Below are 19,778 nucleotides of genomic sequence, written 5' to 3'. Positions count from 1 at the left end.
ATGAAAGAACAAGACTGAAAAAAAAAAAAATTAAATTGTTTGTGTCATCAGTTAAAGCTATCCTTTCACTGCACAATGACCTGTCTTCCTGCTTATTTTTTCAAAAAGTCAATAATCTTGCTAAACCTGAACATGCAAACAGAAGTGAGAACATGCTGTTTCTGCTCTTGCACGTAGATACAGAGCTGTATTGGTCACAGCAGGTTGACAAGAAGCTGAACTAGGGATGAATGATCTCTACAGTATTTTTGTCTATTAAAGCAGTCCCAATAGTTTTGCTGGGAGACTCAATTTTCATTCTCCCTACTTCCCCATCTGTAGAAACCATCTGTTTGCTCCTTGCTTCCCACCAATTCACTTCCCAGGTGTTTTGGAGGGCCATCTTCCGTTAGACAGTACTTCAGAAAACTGCACCTCCCTCCAGCCTTGACTTCCTTTCTGTACCAAAGAAATTGCAAGAAAGGCAAATATTCTTTGTTCCAATTCAGCTGGTTGTTTAGAGAACCACAGAATTAGGCTTAATGGGAAGGGGGCTCTGAAGTCACATAATCCAACCCCTGCTGAGGTCTCAATTTACTATGCAGTGCTTCCTTTCTCTAGTTTTCAGGGCAGTCTCCAATTTTGGTGGCCAAAACATGAGCATTTCCCAGAAGACATACATGTGGGAAGACTGTGGAAAAAGAGTGCCATATTTCCTGAGGAAATTCAGGATTCAAGAAATGACCCAGAAAGGTTATTGGAGAAGATAATGAATGAGAAAAAATCCTCAGCCTGGGTAACTACCATATGAATCCTCCTAAAAGGTGGAAGGAGAGCAGGTTGTGCAAACTACTTCAGCCCAAGTCTGCTGAAGTATTGTGACCATAGGATAAAACTCAGAGGTACAAAGAAACATGAGACCACTCAGTTTTGGAAAACAGAGAATGGCCAGGTTCTCCTCTCAACACTCCCAGTCATTTTCCAGGTATGTGAGAACTGCTCAAGCATTCAGTTTAATACTTGCAAAATGCATTAAATATTTTTCACTATCTGTGTGTGTGAAACACAATGATTAGTGCTCACAAGGGGTTGAACCCCTTAACATAGCAACAAGCATAAACATTCAAAATGACGTTCATGAAGACCACCTCTTGCACTGGGAATAAAACAAGTGTTATAATGGGATTTCATAAAAGAAGATTGTAATACTTTGATGTCTTGCATTGATTTTTCCAATGCCACTGTATAGTTACTACAAAATTAGTACAGAGCTAAATACTTTGGATACCAAAGGGACATTTTGTTTTCTTGTGAAGACATAATTACTTGCTGACAACTATGAACACATTTTTTCTTGTTTGGGACTGCTACCAATTCATCACAGCCATTTCTCTAATTATAGTCCCCTCTCTGCTCACATGACTCTCAAAGGTGTACAGTATTTTTTTCCTGAACTATAAGAATGCAACTTTGGTAAGGTCTATGACCTTGTAAATCAGCTGGCAGGATGAACTACAAAAGCACTGCTTTTTTGAAGCCTTCCAAGAGATTTTCACATGTTAGATCAGGCAGATCAGTTTATCTGGGCTTCAGAGATGGCAGTGTGGGCATCAAGACTCTTGCAGTGCAGCTGAAAAGGTATTAGTTACATATTCAACTTTTTAACAATGAAAGCCAAACACTTGCTCATGAAGATCTCTTGATGCAAAACTTTTGCAGATTATATCCTATCCAAAACATAGAGTGAACAAGATATAGAAAGGCAGAAAAGGCTGTCTGCTCATGATAAACCACATAGATTCACCAGCAGAAATTATAGTTGGGTTTCAGCAGTCATCACCACATATTGAATGAGAAGCAGGGGCTGTCTTCTGGGATGCTGGAAGGGGCAAATTTTAAGATTTGTGAAACTGTACCTGCTGACATACAATCTGCATAATGCCATAAAACAATTCAAATAAACTGAGCAGCAAACAAACAGAGCAGGTAACAGTTTCAGTTGCGTGGCCTGTGTCAAAGACCTAGCTGGCAGTAAATGATGTTTTACTGCTTTGACAGTAAAACTCCTGGTGAATAATAATTCACAAAACAATTAATAACTCAATTAATAAATAAGACCAGAACTTAGTCATTTTCAGACAAGTCTGTTTGCTATTAATAATCACAACAAGCCACATTTAATGAGTGTGTAAGGATCATTCAGTTTGATTCTAGTCTGTGCTCTGGTCAATGCAGGTTGGCAAGAAGCTGCCAGCACAACCCAGCTCCTCAGGCTGTAACATCAACCCCCCTTCACAGAACAGAACAGACAAGTGAGTGTTTTGTTGCTCTGATGATGAGGAAGATATAGGCCATGCTGTAACTATCTGCCTAATATATTCCCTTTTTAGATAAAAATTTTAGATATGAAAATTCCACTATCACATACACTTCTTTTGAAGCTATGTGTATTTCATCAACTGGTATATTTTCTTTCATTTATTTTACATATACAATTATTATATTATTATAAAAGTAAAATTAAATATAAAATAATTATATATACATATAAAATTATATTTTCTTCATTTATTTTACGTCATACTGCAAAGTGATTAGGAAGAAATGCTAATAAATCATTTGAATACCATTTAATTATCTTCAGTTTTTCAGACTGACAGAAAACCAGCTTCTGTAATAGAACATACATGTGACAGAACAAGGAAAACAAAGAGAAAAGAGCAGAGTGAAAGACAGCATCAGAAAACCCTCCCAGAGGTTTTGTGTGGGGAAATATATGTTTTTCTGTCTCAACCAGCTAAATGTTGAAAAGGGAAAAAGGTTGAACTGACTGACATATTTTTCTCTAAGATGTCTTAAAGGCTTAAAGCATTAGCTTGGAGTTAAAAGGGTTTTACTTTCTTTAATTCATCTCCAGTTATAGGGATTCTTATCTTTTTTAATTCTAATATGCTGAATCCTTAGGGGAGGGTTGAAAAGAGCAATGGAAAAAAAAAATAAAAATAAGCATGCCTAGCAAAACCCGGAGAGGAAGTAGTAGTCCAGTTTATTTAAGAGTTTTTTAACTGGTGAAAGAATAACAATCTGTACACCAAATGCATCATCATTTAATGGGAGAGAAAGGATGAGAAGGCACAGCTATTCACCAAAAGTAAATATATAATAAAAAAGTTAAAGGGTAGAGATAGATTTATTCTATGCCACATAACCTATTGATTTTTGTGAATAAACGTACATGGTTCAGAAGTGCTGAGCATCCACAAATGGATTTGTGGCCACAGGGGATAAGGATGTTCCACTCCTTTTATAATTCAGGCCATAAATGACAATATTTATGTAGATTAACTGCTGCCAACCTGCTAGATCAGTGATGTAGGCCCTCTCCAACCCCAAATTTAACTGTTTTTCACATTGCTTCCTTTACTGCCTCTGGTGGCATCAGTTGTCAGCTTCAGGAAAACAAAACTGAAACATATTCTATGGATTTTGGTATGTTCTGTAATGTATAGCTACCAAAAACAGCTGCCATGCCACAGGAAATGGTGCTGCATTGGAAGAGCACTTTGCTATGCTAATTTCTGATTCTGCCCTGGTTCTGCTGTGAGCACCACGGCGAGGTGCCCTGGTGATAGCCATGCCCTGAGCACATGTTACATCTCAGGAGAGAGCAGCTCCACTGCTGTTATCCAAACATATCCCTGTGAGAGGAGCAGATGCCTGGTGTCTGGGCTCAAGGGACAGCACTCTGCTTGATAAAACAATGCTGCAAACATCTGCTTCCAAAAACTTACAGTGTTCATACAGCTTGGAAAAAACAATCACAGCTTCACAAACCAACTTCTCAACCTTTTCTTCCTCTACCTCAGCAAGAGTAGCACACAGACTGAAGAGGCTGGAGGGTGCAGGGTCAGGTGGGGACAGGCTACCATCTGAACACTCAATTTTAAACGGCTTGAGGAGAGTGCAGCACCTCCCTGAAAAACTTCACTGACACTGCACTTTTTATCTGAGGCATGTGATCCCTCCCACAGCCAGCCCTCCAGCAGACAAGCACAATTTTTGCATTACCATGAGCACGCCGAAGGACCACCAGTCGGCACTCTGCGTGTGTCCTCGCCGGTTGACCACCTCTGGGGCCATGTACTCTATTGTCCCGCAGAACGAGTACGCTCTCTTGTCATGGTCGATGGCTTCTTTACTCAGACCAAAATCTACATAAATTGAAGCAGGAAAAAGTCTTGTCAGGTCTCTAAAATTATTTTTTATAATAATAAAAAAAAATAATTTTCTTTTGCTCGCTTAAATTGTTTGAACAATACACGCCAACCAGCTGGTGGAGTGCCCTTCTGTCTATGTGCAGAAAGAGGCTACAGACACGTGTGTGCCTACATGGAGTGCCTGGCACTTATTAGTACACCCTGAAAACAGGCATAGCATTTTCCCTGGTCAGAATGAGGCTCTGGCTCAAGGCAGAAGGGAGTTTAAATAAGCAGATATATACAGTTCAGGTTTGGTGAAGGCAACGCTAGTGAGGATTGTTGCACAGCTAACCAAAGTGTTAAGAATAATAATCCCAGATTACACCAGTGAAAAGGTTGGCTAGACAGTGCCTCTAGAGCGGCAAAGGGATGTCTTTCCAGTCATCCTCTGTCTGGATTAAATAGTCATATTGTAAACATCCTTCCATCTGCAGTGGCAGGCAGCCAAACCTGTCTGCTTCACGTCAGTCAAGAGTACAATTTCACCAAGAGAATGCCATGTTCTCCATGTGCTGTGCAGCATGGGGGTTGACAAATCAACAGAGAAACTTAACGCTCAAACTCTTCTGGGCTTCTAGTTTTTGTAAGCAAGCTCCTTCCAACCAAGGACCAGGATCCATGCAATATACTGCAGAAAAAAAATAAATCAGCTTACAGGCACGAAGTTTTCTGTCCCTCACATACCTGTTATCTTAATGTGACCCTCTTCATCAAGTAGAATGCTGTAAAGCAAAAAGAAAACATTCATTCATTAGCCAGGCACAAAGTTAAAAAACATGAATAAAAAATGTTTAAGTCAGGTAAGGAGATATGCAAGATTCAAATACTTACAAAAACAAAACTTTAATGGGCTCTATGGCTCCAGAAAGAGAAATGAACCCCAGAGGTTTGTTTAATCTCATGTCTGAAGCATGCACAGCCTGAGGCAGTTCCATGAGAAGCCTCCTCTGTGCTCCATAGGATGTTCAAGGTGGGCATGCAAACGGAGCTCAGAAAGAACAGGGTGTTCAAAGCCAACAGCTGCAGAGTATATCCTGCCAGCAGGAGAAGGAGCTACGTGTTTCCTGGTCTTGTCATAATAAAAGGCAATCACACAAATAATTGGGGCTTGGATTCACTGGACCTAAAATTAAGTCCAAAGGTTCATACTGAAGTAATAAAAGTCATTGTAGAGCACAGTGACTAGTCACAGCCTCACTGCATGGATCTCAGCCTCTGCTTATTTTTTCTGTCCAGAGCACAGATGAAAATTCAGCCTGGAAGCCAAATTCAAGTGTTCTCACATTTGCCACTTGCCAACATATTTTTTTCCTCACAAAGGCACTCCAAAATTTCTCTAGTTCACAAAAAGCAGTGCTAGTTTTTGCGGAAACAAGAAGGAATACTGAATTTGAAAAAGAATTATTTTTGGTAAATAAAAAGTGACATAGTAATGAAGGTGGTCTTTCTACAGTCCTAGTTAGTATATTTCTCTTTTCAAACTGATCTAGCATGGTGCCAGCTATTTTTATATTCCTCTTCTCTTAGAGAATCACTTTAATCTAATTATTCAGGAAGAAAATAGGATGAAAAAAAGATGCTCCTCTGTCATCCATGTATTTAGAAAAAGATGTTGTACAAGTCATCAAAGGCCAGCAACTGAGTACCATAAGTCCAATAATTAAAGCCTTTTTTCCTCCTCCATAAAAGCATCTTTTCTTTATTCTTTCTCTGCAGTTTCCTTGAACACGTAATTTTCAAGTACTAGGTTACCAGGCATGTTTAAATGTGTTTTTGTGACTCCAACCCCTAAACTTGTGCTTCAGAAGAGAACAGAGTAAAACACCTGCCAGTGTGGAAGTGAGCACGAATGAATGAACTCTCCAGACCTGGACCTGGAAAAACAGCAGTGGGAATAGAGCTCACAGAAATCACCCAAAATTTTGCCACACACCCAGGAAGATCCTGTGAACAACTGCAATTCAAAGGTTGTGGGAATTTCCCCAGAAACATTAATTTAACATTTAATGGGCTTTAAATTTCATAATTTCCTATCGAAAATCCTTGCTGCTTTGGTATGTACAGATACCAAATATATACTGCTTTATGTATGTTTCCCATACTTTGCCCTGGTTAAAGGGTTCACACCTTACTCTCAATTAAAGGGATAGAGGCAACACCAACAGAGCTTTCAGACTGGTACTACTGCCTGAGGTTGTCAGAAACACACAGCAACTCTTTCTCACACTTTTTGCATGAGCAGCAAAATTAATAGATCCTGGTTTCCAATGGATGTGTATCCTATATCCCCTAAAACGTGATCTACAGTTCCTTCCTCCATCTCATGTTCCCTAATCACCCTTCTACCATGCCCTCAGCTGCTGGCAGCTTCCTCTGTGGCCCCTGGCAGCACCCTCTGGACATCTGGGTGCCTCCACCTTTGCCATCTGGCAGCACCAATAATGCTACAGTTAGTAATCGAAGATTATATTTCATGTAAAAAGAAAACAATATGCTAATAGTGAGGAAAAAAAAAAGAAAAAAATGCAACTGTTGCACTGAATTATCTTAGAGGGAAATTAAGAAGAAAAGAACAAAGTGTCTGCTTCTAAGAATACAAATTACAACAACAGACAAATAGTTTTCCTGTGACAGTAGAGGCAAACTTATTATCTGATAATATTCTCTTTGTATCTTTATCACTTTACAATTCTTTTTTATCCCACAATATCCATAGCAGACATTCTATTGTGACAATCACAATTACTTTAGCTATGGTTTGAAGGATAAACTAATCTGAAATAAGACAGTATTGTTCTATGGAAGGGGAAAAAGAACCAAAAGTTCTAATGTGATTCAGGCTTGAGAATAATCTTTCATCTAAATTAATGTTTTGAAATTATAAGAACCATAAAAGGTAGACTACTTTTAAATGCCAAACTAGGTGTCAGTCACACTATGTGATAAACTTTAGCTAGGAGATTTTCATGTTATTTGTTCTGCCTAATGCTTGAGTGCTTTTACAGGATTTTGCCATTGTCAACCTTCTCTTCAAAGCAGTAGTAACAGTTATTAGGTGAAAAATATACTAACACCAAAAATATGTGAACCACACATAGGCTTGGAACAAAAAATGCCACAAAATAAGGGTGTCTCTTAGATAAAAGGTGAGACCTCATCACAGTCTACACGTTTCTCAAGAGGAGGGGCAGGCACTGATCTCTGTGGTGACCAGTGACAGGACCTGAGGGAATGGACTGAAGCTGTGTCAGGGGAGGTTTAGGTTGGATATCAGGAAAAAATTTATTCACCCAGAGGGTGGTTAGGAACTGGAAAAGGCTCCTCAGGGAAGTGGTCACAGCACCAGCCTGACAGAGTCCAAGGAGTGTTTGGGCAACACACAGAAACATGGTGTGATTCTTGGGATTATCTTGAGGATATTCTATTATTCTGTGATTGAACATTTTAGCATCAGGATCATTCCACAAATTTTCAAACACCATATGCTTTCACTGAGCTCATTTTAAAAGTATGCCTTGAGAAAATAAAGGCTGGGAATCTCCATGCTGGAGGCTGGGGCAGGTAAATTTATAGCAGAGGAATGACATAGTCCAAGTTACAGGAGAAGTCTCATAGCAAAGCTAGGACTGCAAATTCCATATCAAATTTTCTGCTGCAACTTTAACACAGGGAAAAAAAATCTTTCATTATGGGTTGTTGGCTTTGTTTTATATAATGTCTTAAATCAAAGCCTGAACAATTCTCTCCCATTTCTCTCTCGCTCTTTATTTTTGGTTTTGAGTCATATCTTCTGGGCTTCAGTTTGAGCTCCAACATCCCCAAATCAATGTGAAGTTCTGCCAAATTAGCTGGAACTATGGAGTTGGTTTGGTTGGGTTGTTGGGGTTTTTTTTCTGTTTGTATTTTTTTTCTGGATGATCTAAGTTGCTTTCTAAGTGAGAGCAATTTTGCAGAAGATTCAACCCACACTTTATGTTAATCAGAAACTGAAGTCAAATTTTCAGGTGGGAAATAAAACCTGAGACTTTATCAAGAGTGTTTTAATTCATTTCACATTTTGTTATGAAAGTACCAGATGAAATAGTCAAATATCTACTAAAGAGATGAATATTCTCACAAATTGTCAGTGTTCTGGGACATGTCAGTGTTTGCATGACCTCATCCTATCCCACATGACCCCATGCTATCTCACCCTGCTGAACACAAATTGCTCTCTGCTGTAGCTTTGTTGACACCATGAAGTGAAAAAGGGACTGCTTTCATCAATGGAAACTTTCCACCACTGGCCTTTGTCTTTACTGATTCTCAGATCTCCCCTCTCTACACAGAGCAGTTACATTCATAAATCAGTAGTCATGGCAACACGCTGCATTAAAGAGTGGTGTTTGGCTTTTTTAGAGCATGGTTCAACATATCTGAATTTGTTATATGAGTTGTTATATGAACTGTCCCTCGTGTAGGCAACTGATGGCCTTAAAATGTACATCACTCCTTGTTAACCTAAGCCCCTATTCCAGAACTCAAGGTGCATCTAGGTTCCTGAAAAGATAAATGGTAAAGATTAATAATAGTTTGTCCATTTTCAGATGGTAGAGTTATTTCTAAGTCACTTATACCCTCAAACCACAGCATAAGAAATAACATATACATCATAGACTACTTTATATTAAGTTTCCATTTTTCTATTTTGCTATATTTACCATATATACCAGGGTATATATACCAATTTTTTTATCTTGGTTATTCAGTTCTTAAGTACAAACATGCCTCACCATGTAAGGAACTCAGGGGCTCCCAGTGTGACTGAACAATACCCTGTCCCACAAGGGATGCCACTGAAATCACCTAGACAACTCTAGGAGAAGAATTTGTCTGCAACAATTCAAGAGAAGTATCTGCTTGTTCTAAACAAGACTTTAACCAGAAAGCTCAATGACTGGTCTTTTTGAAGTAAGTACAGCTGACTTGAGAACAACTCCCAGCTGCACTAGAAATTAACTCATCGCTTTGAATTGTTAACATGGATTTTTGCTCAGGGAATATTAAAAAAAAAAGCAAGCTGAACCTTAAATTTTAATGTGCTGAGGGTTCTTCCAAGTGGTTTGAACAGTGCTATTTTCTTTTCTTTTTTTTTTTAGCATAAACAATTCAAATGAGCTTGATTTTAGCACACTTACAGAGCTGACAAGCGAACTCAAACCTATCAGCAGTTACTTTTGGGAGCTTCTGAATAACATCAAAAAGCACTGAACAATGAAAGGTCTAATGCAGTGCCTATCTTTATTAAAGGGGAGAGAGGGAGAGAGAGAGAGAGAGAGAGAGAGAGGAGAGAGAGAGAGAGAATTGGGAAATTATGAATTAATTAATTTATCTCCATTTCTGCAAATCTGACAGAGCAAACCTTGTACTGTAATCATGCTGGTAATGCCTCTGCTGAAGATGAGTGTGTGTGATCCTGCACGTTGCACTTCAAAGGAGAGAGGAATCAAGGGAAACCAAAGGGGAGTAATGAGAATGACTGAACCCCTGTAAAGATTGACTAGTGAAGAAGAGTTCAGTATCTGTATTGTCTAGGGTACAGAAGAGGGTCTAAGGAAAAGGATGCTCTCACAATCCCCTGAGACTGCTGCTGAGAACAGAACAAGCAGGCTGGGGCCTCTAGGAGGACATGCCAAGGAGCATTGCCCTGCAGTGGCAGGGAAGAAATTCCAAACTGTCTATTAAGAGCAACATTTAGATGAACAAGTGCAGGAACGCTGCCAAGAGGCCTCCTGGGCACAGTATGGAGTCCACACCAGCTGTTTTAAGCCTAGGTTAGCAACACACCTGTTATTGTCTTGATCCTGCCGGGGGGCAAGGGAAGGATGAGAACATCCTGGGATGGTCCTAATTTTCTTTTAACATCTTATTTAGAAAGATATTCTTTCCCAGATGTAACTCAAAAATTTAGCTTTTTTTTTTTTTTTTTTTCCCCAAGAGTAATTGTTTTATTCTGCTGTATCTATTTCTTTAATGGAAATCTAAAGTTCCAGAGAAATCATGGGCTGTCATGCTCTGCTCTCCTAGGTGTGACTACACATGGGCTTTGCACTTACAGAGCTATTTTTAGAGGATATGGTTTTCAATCAGAGGCCTTGCTTTATCTCCAGGTATGAACTTCTGGGTCATTCCCTTTCCTATATAAAGGTTATATTAATATAAACTAATTTTACACTAGATCAATTACCTCCAAATTAAACTGTATTACAGTTAATCCAGTTAAATGTACATCAAAGACCATAAAACCTATATACAAAAGTTAGAAAATACAAGAGTGAGGGCTGCCACCTTAACTACACAGTGATCTCTCTGTGTAAATGTCTTCAGTTATGTGATGATACTTTTTATTTTCTTCCAGAGAAATCTTGTCTCAGTTGGCAGACTGGTAACACTCTGGGAGAGATTTTAGCACAGCAGTAGAGTGAAGGGAATAGCTAGTCTCACCTAAGACAAAAACATGGAGAAAACTGGATTCCATCTGTACCTTTTCAATATGCTTCTGTGTGACAATGACAAATCAGTGACACCTTCCTTCCTTAGACAAGCTCCAAATTCTTGATTCACTGATCCCTGATCTGAAGCACTGCAGCTTGGTCTGAAGCACTGCAGCTTGGTCTGCAACAATATAAAGTGCTCTCACTTGCAATTGCAGTCACTGAGAGATGTTTTTTGAGATGCTAAGTGATACTTCCTGCTAAGAGCTCAGAAAAATCCAGTTCTCAGTATCTCAAATATGATGAACAATTTTGACATACACTTGATTTTCTCCTTGGTTTCCAACTTCTTCTAAAGCAAAAAATTAAAGCATATGCCTATAAATGTAGCAGCATTGTGACATATCTCATACAAGCTCATGTCTGTCGGGATATCTTCTAATAGTAGATTCATGTATTATGTGTTATCTCAAAAATCAGCTTCATCTAACATCAGAGAGAAAAGCAGTGTACATGATTCATACTAATGCTCACTAGAATCAAAGTTTAAAACAGAAAACCTATAACTCAAGTTACTCTATTTTGCATATGTTTGTTGATGATTGTCTTGACTTGCAATGCAAGCTGTAACCAGATGTATTCTATTACCAGCTGTTAAAAGCAGCTGGGGCAGTGTTCTTTATCTCTTCCATACCCCATCCCTCATAACTCCAGGGTGATATCTTCTGTTAATGGGCCATTGAGTCTCGCTGCATGACTGATAAATTCCATCATCCCATTCTCAGATGCTCCACCCAGGGGGAGGAGCCAAGCATTCCTACCTGGATATAATCTGAGATTTGGAACACCTTTCAGTCAGCCTTTCTCCACTGGACTTCCAGAGGAAAACTGGACCCATCTACACCATCACTGGACCTTCAGAGGAAAACTACACCCTTCTACAGGATCACTGCTTCAACAGAACCACATCTGTCACTGCAGGAGGACTGCAGCCACCATTTAATCAGAGTGCTACCAACAGCCTGACCAAAAGGGTGTCAGGTTGTATTCTGACTCTGGCAGTGCCTTGTTTTTTTATACTACTGCATTTTATTTTGATTTTCCCATTAAGTCATAGATTTTCTTTTTATTTATACATACTCATAAAGGACTGTTATTCCTACTCCCATGTCTTTGCCTGAGAGCCCCTTAATTTCAAAATTATAATAATTTGGAGGGAGGGGGTTTACATTTTCCATTTCAAGGCAGGCTCCTGCCTTCCTTAGCAGACACCTGTCTTTTCAAACCAAGACAATGCTGAATGGATAAAGCAGCAATTCAGAATGAAATTGAAACTGAGGAGCTGCTGGCAGATGATGCAAGGCCCTGTGGCTGCAGCAGCTGTGGTGTCACCACTGCCTACCTGCATTTCATATCAGGAACAAACTGACACTTTTCTCCCTCCAGTTGTTTAATTTGTAGGATGACTTCCCATATTTGCCAAAGACTCTGGTTTCCAGTTTTGGTTGCATAAATGGGCAAGATTGGAAATTTGGTCAACTGCAAAAAGTCCTCTAGGCCAAAAGACTGAGACCTCTTGCTGTGTACATCTGTTGATTTCAGAGTACTACTACTGCTACTACTATTTTTATAACCAAAACATAAAATTGAATTTAAAATTTAAGTCTCATAGAACTGCAATGGAGATAAGCAGTCTCCTCCCTTTCAGCTTCTCACCTAACAAGTCCACCTTCCATCGCTTTTGGTCTCCTGTTTTGCCCATGAGAGTGGAAACAGTAACACTCCATTTTAAAGAATGAGCTGCGTATTTTTCAATTTGATGTCATAGAAGGAAAATGCTGCTGTGCTGTTAGACTTCAAAAGTGTAAACAATTGCCAAACAGAGTGCCCTCAGTGGTTATCTTTTATAAATGCTGGTGACTATTACATTAGAAAGGAATTTTGGAATGTTGCAGCCTGATTCATTTGAGTCATCACAGCAGAATCCAGCAAAACACCAAGCAAAGGCACAGAATAAAAACAGTATCACGTCACTCCCAGTGATAGCACTGGGGGTGTCATTTGCTTTACTGATGTATTGAAAATAAAAAAAGCAAAAGGAAAATTAGGACCACATTATGAGTGAAAAATAGCTGTAAATATAAGTGAGAACAAAAACTTCGGAAAATATTTTGCACAGTTAATACAAGTGTTTTAAAAGTCTTGATTATCATGTCTCTCATGAGTTTACAGGCGCACAAGTTCTCAGATGTGCTCATTTAAGGAAAGGCTACATTAAAACCGAATGTTGCCATGCCATATTCCGTATGAGCTGGAAGTGGAGCTGCTCTCAGTGGTTTACACTGCATCAAGGGGAAGGCCAGGTTAAATGCTGCAAACAGAGAATGGTAAAGTTAAAGGCACAGGGCTCTGAATGCTTTACTGAAATTATTCACAGAACTGAAGACCAGGCACACAGAGGTCCCATCATACTGGAGCACAGTCAAAACGTTTGGCCTCATGCTAAGATGGTATGATAGGAAAACCCTGCCACTGTTAGTGACGGTCTCGTGTAGTCTCACAAAGAAGGAAGGCAGAGCCCCAGGCACCTCTTCATTTACTAGCATGACAAGGAGCAGAAGCAACCTAAAAGTTCCTGTATTTATGTTTCAGTTCGTTTTTCCTTGTTAACTTACTTTTCTGGTTTTAGATCCCTGTAAATAATTCCAAGACCATGGAGGTGGTCTAATGCCAAGGCCAGCTCAGCTAAGTAGAACTTGACATCCTCTTCTGTAAACATCACCTAGAGAGAAGGAAGAGAAGACCACATCTATTTATAGGACAGTGGTGGGCTGGCTTGCCTTTAACAGACATGGGGAAGGAATTGTCTAACCTGGGAATGCTGCAAGGATGATCATATCAGGTTCAATTTTCCATCATTTGTCTGAACTTACGTTAACAATTCTTACCAGATTCTCCGTATAAAACAAAGCTTGATCTATTGACTACCTCTGTTCCTTAAATATGCTGCTCTCATTCATCTTTTGATCTGTTTAGATGACACTATGTCACAATATTAGGAATAAATTATAACTCCTTAGCCTTTGGAAAAGAACAGCAAAATTAAACACATTCAGTGCAGCCCATACTGCTTTCATATCCCTTAACTTGCTACAATCTTGGCGTTTGGTTACCAAATTCCCATGAAATAGCATGGGAAACCTTTCTGGGGAAGTGGAATATCTTCAAGTCTGAGCAGAATGTGCAGCATGAAGATACTCAGAGATGAATTTTACACCTCATGCCTTGGAGGTTCAAGGAATGCAGTGCAGATGCCCTAAGCGGTGATGTGCTGTCTAACATCCAGGGCCTGATGAAGTGCCAAGTGAAGACAATGTTTTCTGTAGCTGATACGGATACTGCTAACACTGAAAGCTGTGCTTTGGGTGAGAAGAAACTTCTATAATCAAAAAACCAATAAGCTCTCAAAAACTCAGATGGCAGAAAACCCCTTTGGTTCAACTTCCATTATATCTCAGATGCTCTCTTTAATTAAATTTCAATATGCACAGAGATAATAATGCAGAAAAAGAAGCTGATATATTGGATACACAAGTGTGATTATGCATGACAGAAGTAAAATGAGTCAGCTCAATACAAATTTACTTGTCATATGTAAATTCTACAGTAGAAGTTGCAGAACTTAATTTTAAAATTAAGTCTCTACTCTCAAAAAGAGGTAGCCAAAATATCTGTGTGCTTTGAGAAGTTCCAGACATCTGAGAGAAAAAAGAGGTGATTCAGAGAACAGATGTCACATAACTTAATTAAGAATTTTACTTCAAAGGCTAGAAATAAAATCAAAAGGAAAATAATAAATAAATGTACAAGCAAAAGCTCAAATTTAATTGTATTGAATGTAAAAATTACATTAATTTTAAAAGAAATTTTAATTATTTATAAGATTTAAAGTAAATAATGTAGCCAAGAAATTAAATCAGTAGAACCCAGGAAAAATCTAATCTATACATATACACGTAGTTAAAGTCAGATGTTTCAAAAAGACAGAGCAAGAAATAGGTAAGCTCTGTGTGCAAGCATGCAATACATGTATATGGGACCTGACTGAAAGTCCACTGAAATCAACACCTTTCAACCAAATCTATAACAACAAATTGCAAACACTTCAAGTTTTCCCAGAACTTCTTCCCTTGCAATACTTTGCTCCTAAGCAGTTGCAAAGTATAGGCAGGTGAGCTGCAAACAGTGAAAAAAGAGAAGTATGTTTTCACTGTCAGCTTAATAAGTCATTAATAAAGGTATACAACACAGGAGTTGGTGAATTGCCCTGGAAAAACTTTGGGGAAAACATGAAGCTTTAAAGAAGTACAAAGTCTGAGTTGTTATCTTCCATTTTTTGAGTTCCCTGGTTGTGCAGAACAGGGACCTGTCCTCTTAGGCAAGAGCCACATTTTCTGTCTTCTTCCATGGAACCAAAGAGGCCCTTGTTGAGATGGCAGTGCTGCCTCGCTAATAAAGCTTGCTCTCCTGACAATAGCAGAAGGACATTTTAAATTTAAATTTTTAAAATCTTTTTCCTCATATTAAAAACAACTGCTACCAGGGACTGAATATTTATGCAAGGATCATTACTCAGCAGTATAATTAACTTGTTACCAATGTCTTCTGGCATTAGCAAATAAGCCTTAAAAGCAAACACTTGGGGTCCCAAGTTGCAGTGCACACATCCTGCAGCATGTCACTGAATCAGGAATTGAATGGGAAAGGATCGAGGGAAAGCTAGGGAACTTTTGACTGAAAATCACAGCTTTTTTAGTCCATCAGCAGCTCCCCAAACCCAAGAAGAGCAACAGAGCTTCCCCTCAAAATGGCATTTGAAAGGTTCCTGTCTTTAAAGACTCTGTGATAAGTGGTTGCCCATACCCCTATCCCCACACTCTGAAAAGTACCAAGGTTCTGGGGACATCCTGTTGGTGACAGAGAACACCAGGGCACAGACAACTGCAGGGACATTCTGCCTCACTGGAGCCTCCTGCACTCCTGCAGGGACCTCTCTGGGACTGCTGGCCCACCAGCAGAGGTTTGGAGATACAGGATAGAGCTAAATGAACCTAGCAAACCTACTGCGGCTGCTCTGTATGGGCATCAGTGAGACTTGGGTTTGGGATGCTCCCTGCCTGCAGCAGTCCCTCTGCAGGGGCATGGCATGCAGAGCACAGGGGAGGGATGAGAGCCTGGGGAGGGTATGGAAGCAGCAGCTGCTCCTAGCAGGCAGAAGTGAGGGCCGTGATAGTCAATCTCCCGTGTCCGGGCTGGTGCGTGGCCCTTGACCTGCTCCCAGCAGCTGCAGGGGCTGGCCCTGGCCCACGGCCATCTCTTCCCTCTGCTGGCAGTGCATGTGTTTTTCCAGTGGTTCTGTGCTCATCCCGAGGGCAGAATGTATTGGGGATTGATTTCTCAGACTGTGCCTCATTACATCCAAGACCTATTCTGAAAGCATCAAGTCTGGGGCTATTTTGCTACGGGAATGGCTTAGCAGTGGTGCAGTTTTCTCTGGCAGGGATGCCTACATGGTATCTGCTGCATTACCTCTGGCATAATTCAAATACAATTTTTAAGAACCCACTTAACCATGCAAGATGAGATAACTCTATTACATATATATATATATATATATATATATATATATATATATATATATGACTATTCCCAAGGCCATTTTTCATTCCCACAAACTCAATCTGAGTTCTGAAAATACAAGACAGTCTTTAATTTCTGAGTTAAAGATCTATCAGCTTACCTCTTTGGAGAGTCTGGTGAAAAGGTCCCCTCCCCGCAGGAAATCTAGTATTAGATACAACTTTCCCTCTGTTTGAAATGCTGCATTAGAAAAGGATGAAGATGTTGGATCAAGATAAATTCCCAATGAGTAAGTCCCATTGAGTAGCAGTGTATCATTCATGCCATTGCTTCACTGTCACTTCAAAACTTTGAGAACCAAAAAAAAACATTTCTGTACAGAACTTAGGAATTGAGCTTAGGCTATGGGAAAAATTGGTGTCAGCTGAGAGACAAGAGTGCATTACTAATGCATTCATTTCCATGGTCAGCACCCATGAGTTACCAATGTTTCCCACTCCACAAGGTATCAGGAGTCACTGAGAGTGAGGCATAGAGAGATGCTCCAGGTTTGTGTGAGAGGAGAGCCCACACACCCAAATGTCCTCAGAATATCTGTTACAGTGAAAGTGGGGCTGGCATGGCAGGAGGCAGCTCCAGCATGACACCACATTCATGTACACACCTGTACAAATTTAGACTGGTACTGATTATTAAAACCCACTTTTATTTAAATTCTCTGTCTTTCTAAACAATACCTGACAGCAGTTAAGAGTTTGGCAGATGTAAACTCAAGAGCTACCCCACCAGCACTACCTACCACATAGACTTCATGACAAATTTATTTTGATGAAGGAATGGCTGAAACTTACAAATACAAAATGTCTCCTTTAGCTTAAATGAAGAATTTCACACAGGCAGTCTCTATGTGACTTTGTTAGAAACAATCTTAAGTCAGCAGGGGGTATCTGCACAAAAGTGTAACACATCTAGCCACAATTCCCCAACCAATTTAAGAACAAACATGAATTATATTTTATTATAGTTACCATAATGAAGCTTGACTATGAAAGGATGGTTCACTTCTGCCAAAATATCTCTCTCCATTTTAGATCGTACCCGATCCCGAACTAGAAAGAAAGAACAATAAGAGCAGAGGCATATTAAGAGGCAGTATGGTCACTAGATACAGTGCTGGAATAAGGTTCTGGCAATCTGGATTCTGCTTCTCACTCTGCTGATGGCTTGTATGACCTTAGACAAATCATACCACACAAGTGTCCTCTGACTGTCTGGTCTGTGTAGCAAGTTCTCCAGGAAGGCCCTGTGTCTTTCTCTGTAGAGAGCTGCCCTAACTAAAACGACTACAGTATTACAAACAAGAAGGCAATTACACTTTGCAGAAGAGAATGTTAATGTGAAAATGAAAACTACACAAAATTAACAACTTTACTTCATTTAAGATAAAACAGAATGTACAAGTCCCAGAGCAAGTTGGATTAACCTTGTTCAAATTAGTTTATTGTATTTTGCTGATGCTTAACAGTGTTTATGATGTATCACTGAATAGCACTTTCTGGAAGTGATCTATAGATACAATTTTCAAAACTTCCAATAAACCATCTAAATAAACAGTAATAAAGAAAAAATCCAAATAAAAATAGTAACTAATTATTTTTATGTGTAGAGATAACTTTATTGTGTGATAGCATAGAGAAAAATACTTTTTGTGGTTGAGATGAATAGAGAATTAAGGAAATTGTTATTTCAGAGGTGACCCAAGTTCAAGTTAAACAAAACTAATGCTGAAGATTTCATACCAAAATCATTTAACTGAATATTCAGACACTGAGGGGGATTCAAGTCCCTACATTACCAAATTTTGATCCTAAAGATGCATTTGCATTTTTAAGTCAATCACTATTTTATTAAAAGTATTTACATTTTTTTCTTTCTCGTCACAGTGCCAATACGCTTTTCAGATGAAGCCATCTACAAGAGATATTATGAAACTATTTTAGGCAGCAAAGCCTGAGATCTCAGTCAGGCTCTGTCATTGCAGGCATGTGCCGTGGAGCTGCTCAGAAGTTGAGTACTCTCAGCACCCAAGTAAAGAATATACCATTACAAAACCCCTGTCTATTGCTGTACTTCAAAAAATGATACACAGAAATAGGTCCAAACCAGCTGGTCTGAAAACCTTAAATAGCACAGGTGACATACTTGGGTTTCTTGCTATTTTGATGCTTAACTTAGGCCAATAACAATTTTAGCTTTACTAGCTCATTCAACTCAAGATACCTTGTAGATAAATTCAAATCAAAGGGAATTGCAGAATTGTAATCTCATCCCACAGGTAAAAATCACACATCCTACACTCACAAAATGCTTAACCTACATGAAGACAGACTGTTTCTTGTGCTCCAGGTGGGAGTTTGTGTTGGGTAGGTGGGCATTGCTGGACACATGGGACATTTCCCATTAAGCTTGGTTAGGCAACCTAAGGAAGTGCCTACTTGTATTTGCACTGCACAGTTGTGAGAACAGGCTGTCAGAACAGCAGCACACCCTCCTCCACCCATCACTTGAACCTCTCAACAGGCAAAGTGTTGTAATGCATTTAGAAAAATGGTATAATCCTGGAATGTATCCCTGAAATACAGAATGTTAGCTCCTTCCCCTTAACCTCTCCTCCCCAGTTTTTCCTTTACTGGCTGTAAGACTGTGACCCTTCCCCCTTTCCCTGACTTCAAAAGGAGCGTGTTATCAGTTTCTTCCTCTTTCCTTACGCAATCCCTGGAATAAAGCTGGAATACCATCTCAGGAAGGAGAGAGATTCGTTTTTGTCCCAATAGTTCTTGCTATTAATATTTTCCCCCTTCTCTGGACTGCAGCAGGGCAGACTGTGGCTACAGAGAGGCTAGGGAACATATAAAAAACAGCAGCAAAGGCCCAGCTGTGCAGCCCAGAGCTTTGCCAAAGCCCCGTGCCCTGCCTGCTGCTGTGGTGGGTACTGGGTGTGGGCCTGTAACCACGCGTGTCACCCTTCTCCCCACACACACACACAAGAGGCACACCAGACTTAAAGAGAGGTGGTGTTACCACAGAAGACATCTCACTCTCCAGTCACGGCCCTGTCACCACTCTGAACCTGTAGCTGCTGCATTATGGGGCTACAATTTCTTTTGAAAACCTGTCTTTTGGGAGCAGAAATCAGGCTTGTGAGGCCGGAGGCTCAGCAGCACCACAGACTGTCCCAGTCTGGGCACTGCTGTCCTCACACAGCCTGGGCCAGCCCAGGGCCCTCAGGCACCATTCATGGTGGTGGGATGGGCTCTGTCCTGCTCTGCCCTGGGCTGAGACCCTCCTGGTGCCCCACATGTGCCCCACCACACTTCCCTTGGGGCCAGCTGGATCCTGTCAGGGTATAGATGCTCTAAATTAGTGC

General features: G+C 40.0%; 1 protein-coding gene across 4 annotated transcripts in view; it reads right to left on the bottom strand.

The window, feature by feature from the left end:
• The window catches only part of RPS6KA2 (ribosomal protein S6 kinase A2), a 285,035-nt gene that overhangs the window by 54,615 nt on the left and 210,642 nt on the right, over positions 1 to 19,778 (bottom strand). For all 4 annotated transcript variants that reach the window (XM_086877952.1, XM_086877953.1, XM_023923711.2 and 1 more), the window contains 5 exons: positions 17,380 to 17,460; positions 16,512 to 16,591; positions 13,387 to 13,493; positions 4,923 to 4,960; positions 4,048 to 4,190 (listed from right to left, as the gene is read on the bottom strand). In XM_086877952.1, the coding sequence (XP_086734078.1) occupies positions 4,048 to 4,190; positions 4,923 to 4,960; positions 13,387 to 13,493; positions 16,512 to 16,591; positions 17,380 to 17,460 (449 nt within the window). The remainder of the gene's footprint in view (positions 1 to 4,047; positions 4,191 to 4,922; positions 4,961 to 13,386; positions 13,494 to 16,511; positions 16,592 to 17,379; positions 17,461 to 19,778) is intronic.

Source organism: Cyanistes caeruleus, chromosome 2 (assembly GCF_971803275.1).
Source record: "Cyanistes caeruleus chromosome 2, bCyaCae1.hap1.1, whole genome shotgun sequence".
NCBI lineage: Eukaryota > Metazoa > Chordata > Aves > Passeriformes > Paridae > Cyanistes > Cyanistes caeruleus.
The sequence above is the reverse complement of the archived record's forward strand: the minus strand, read 5'-3'. Positions and strand labels throughout refer to the sequence as shown.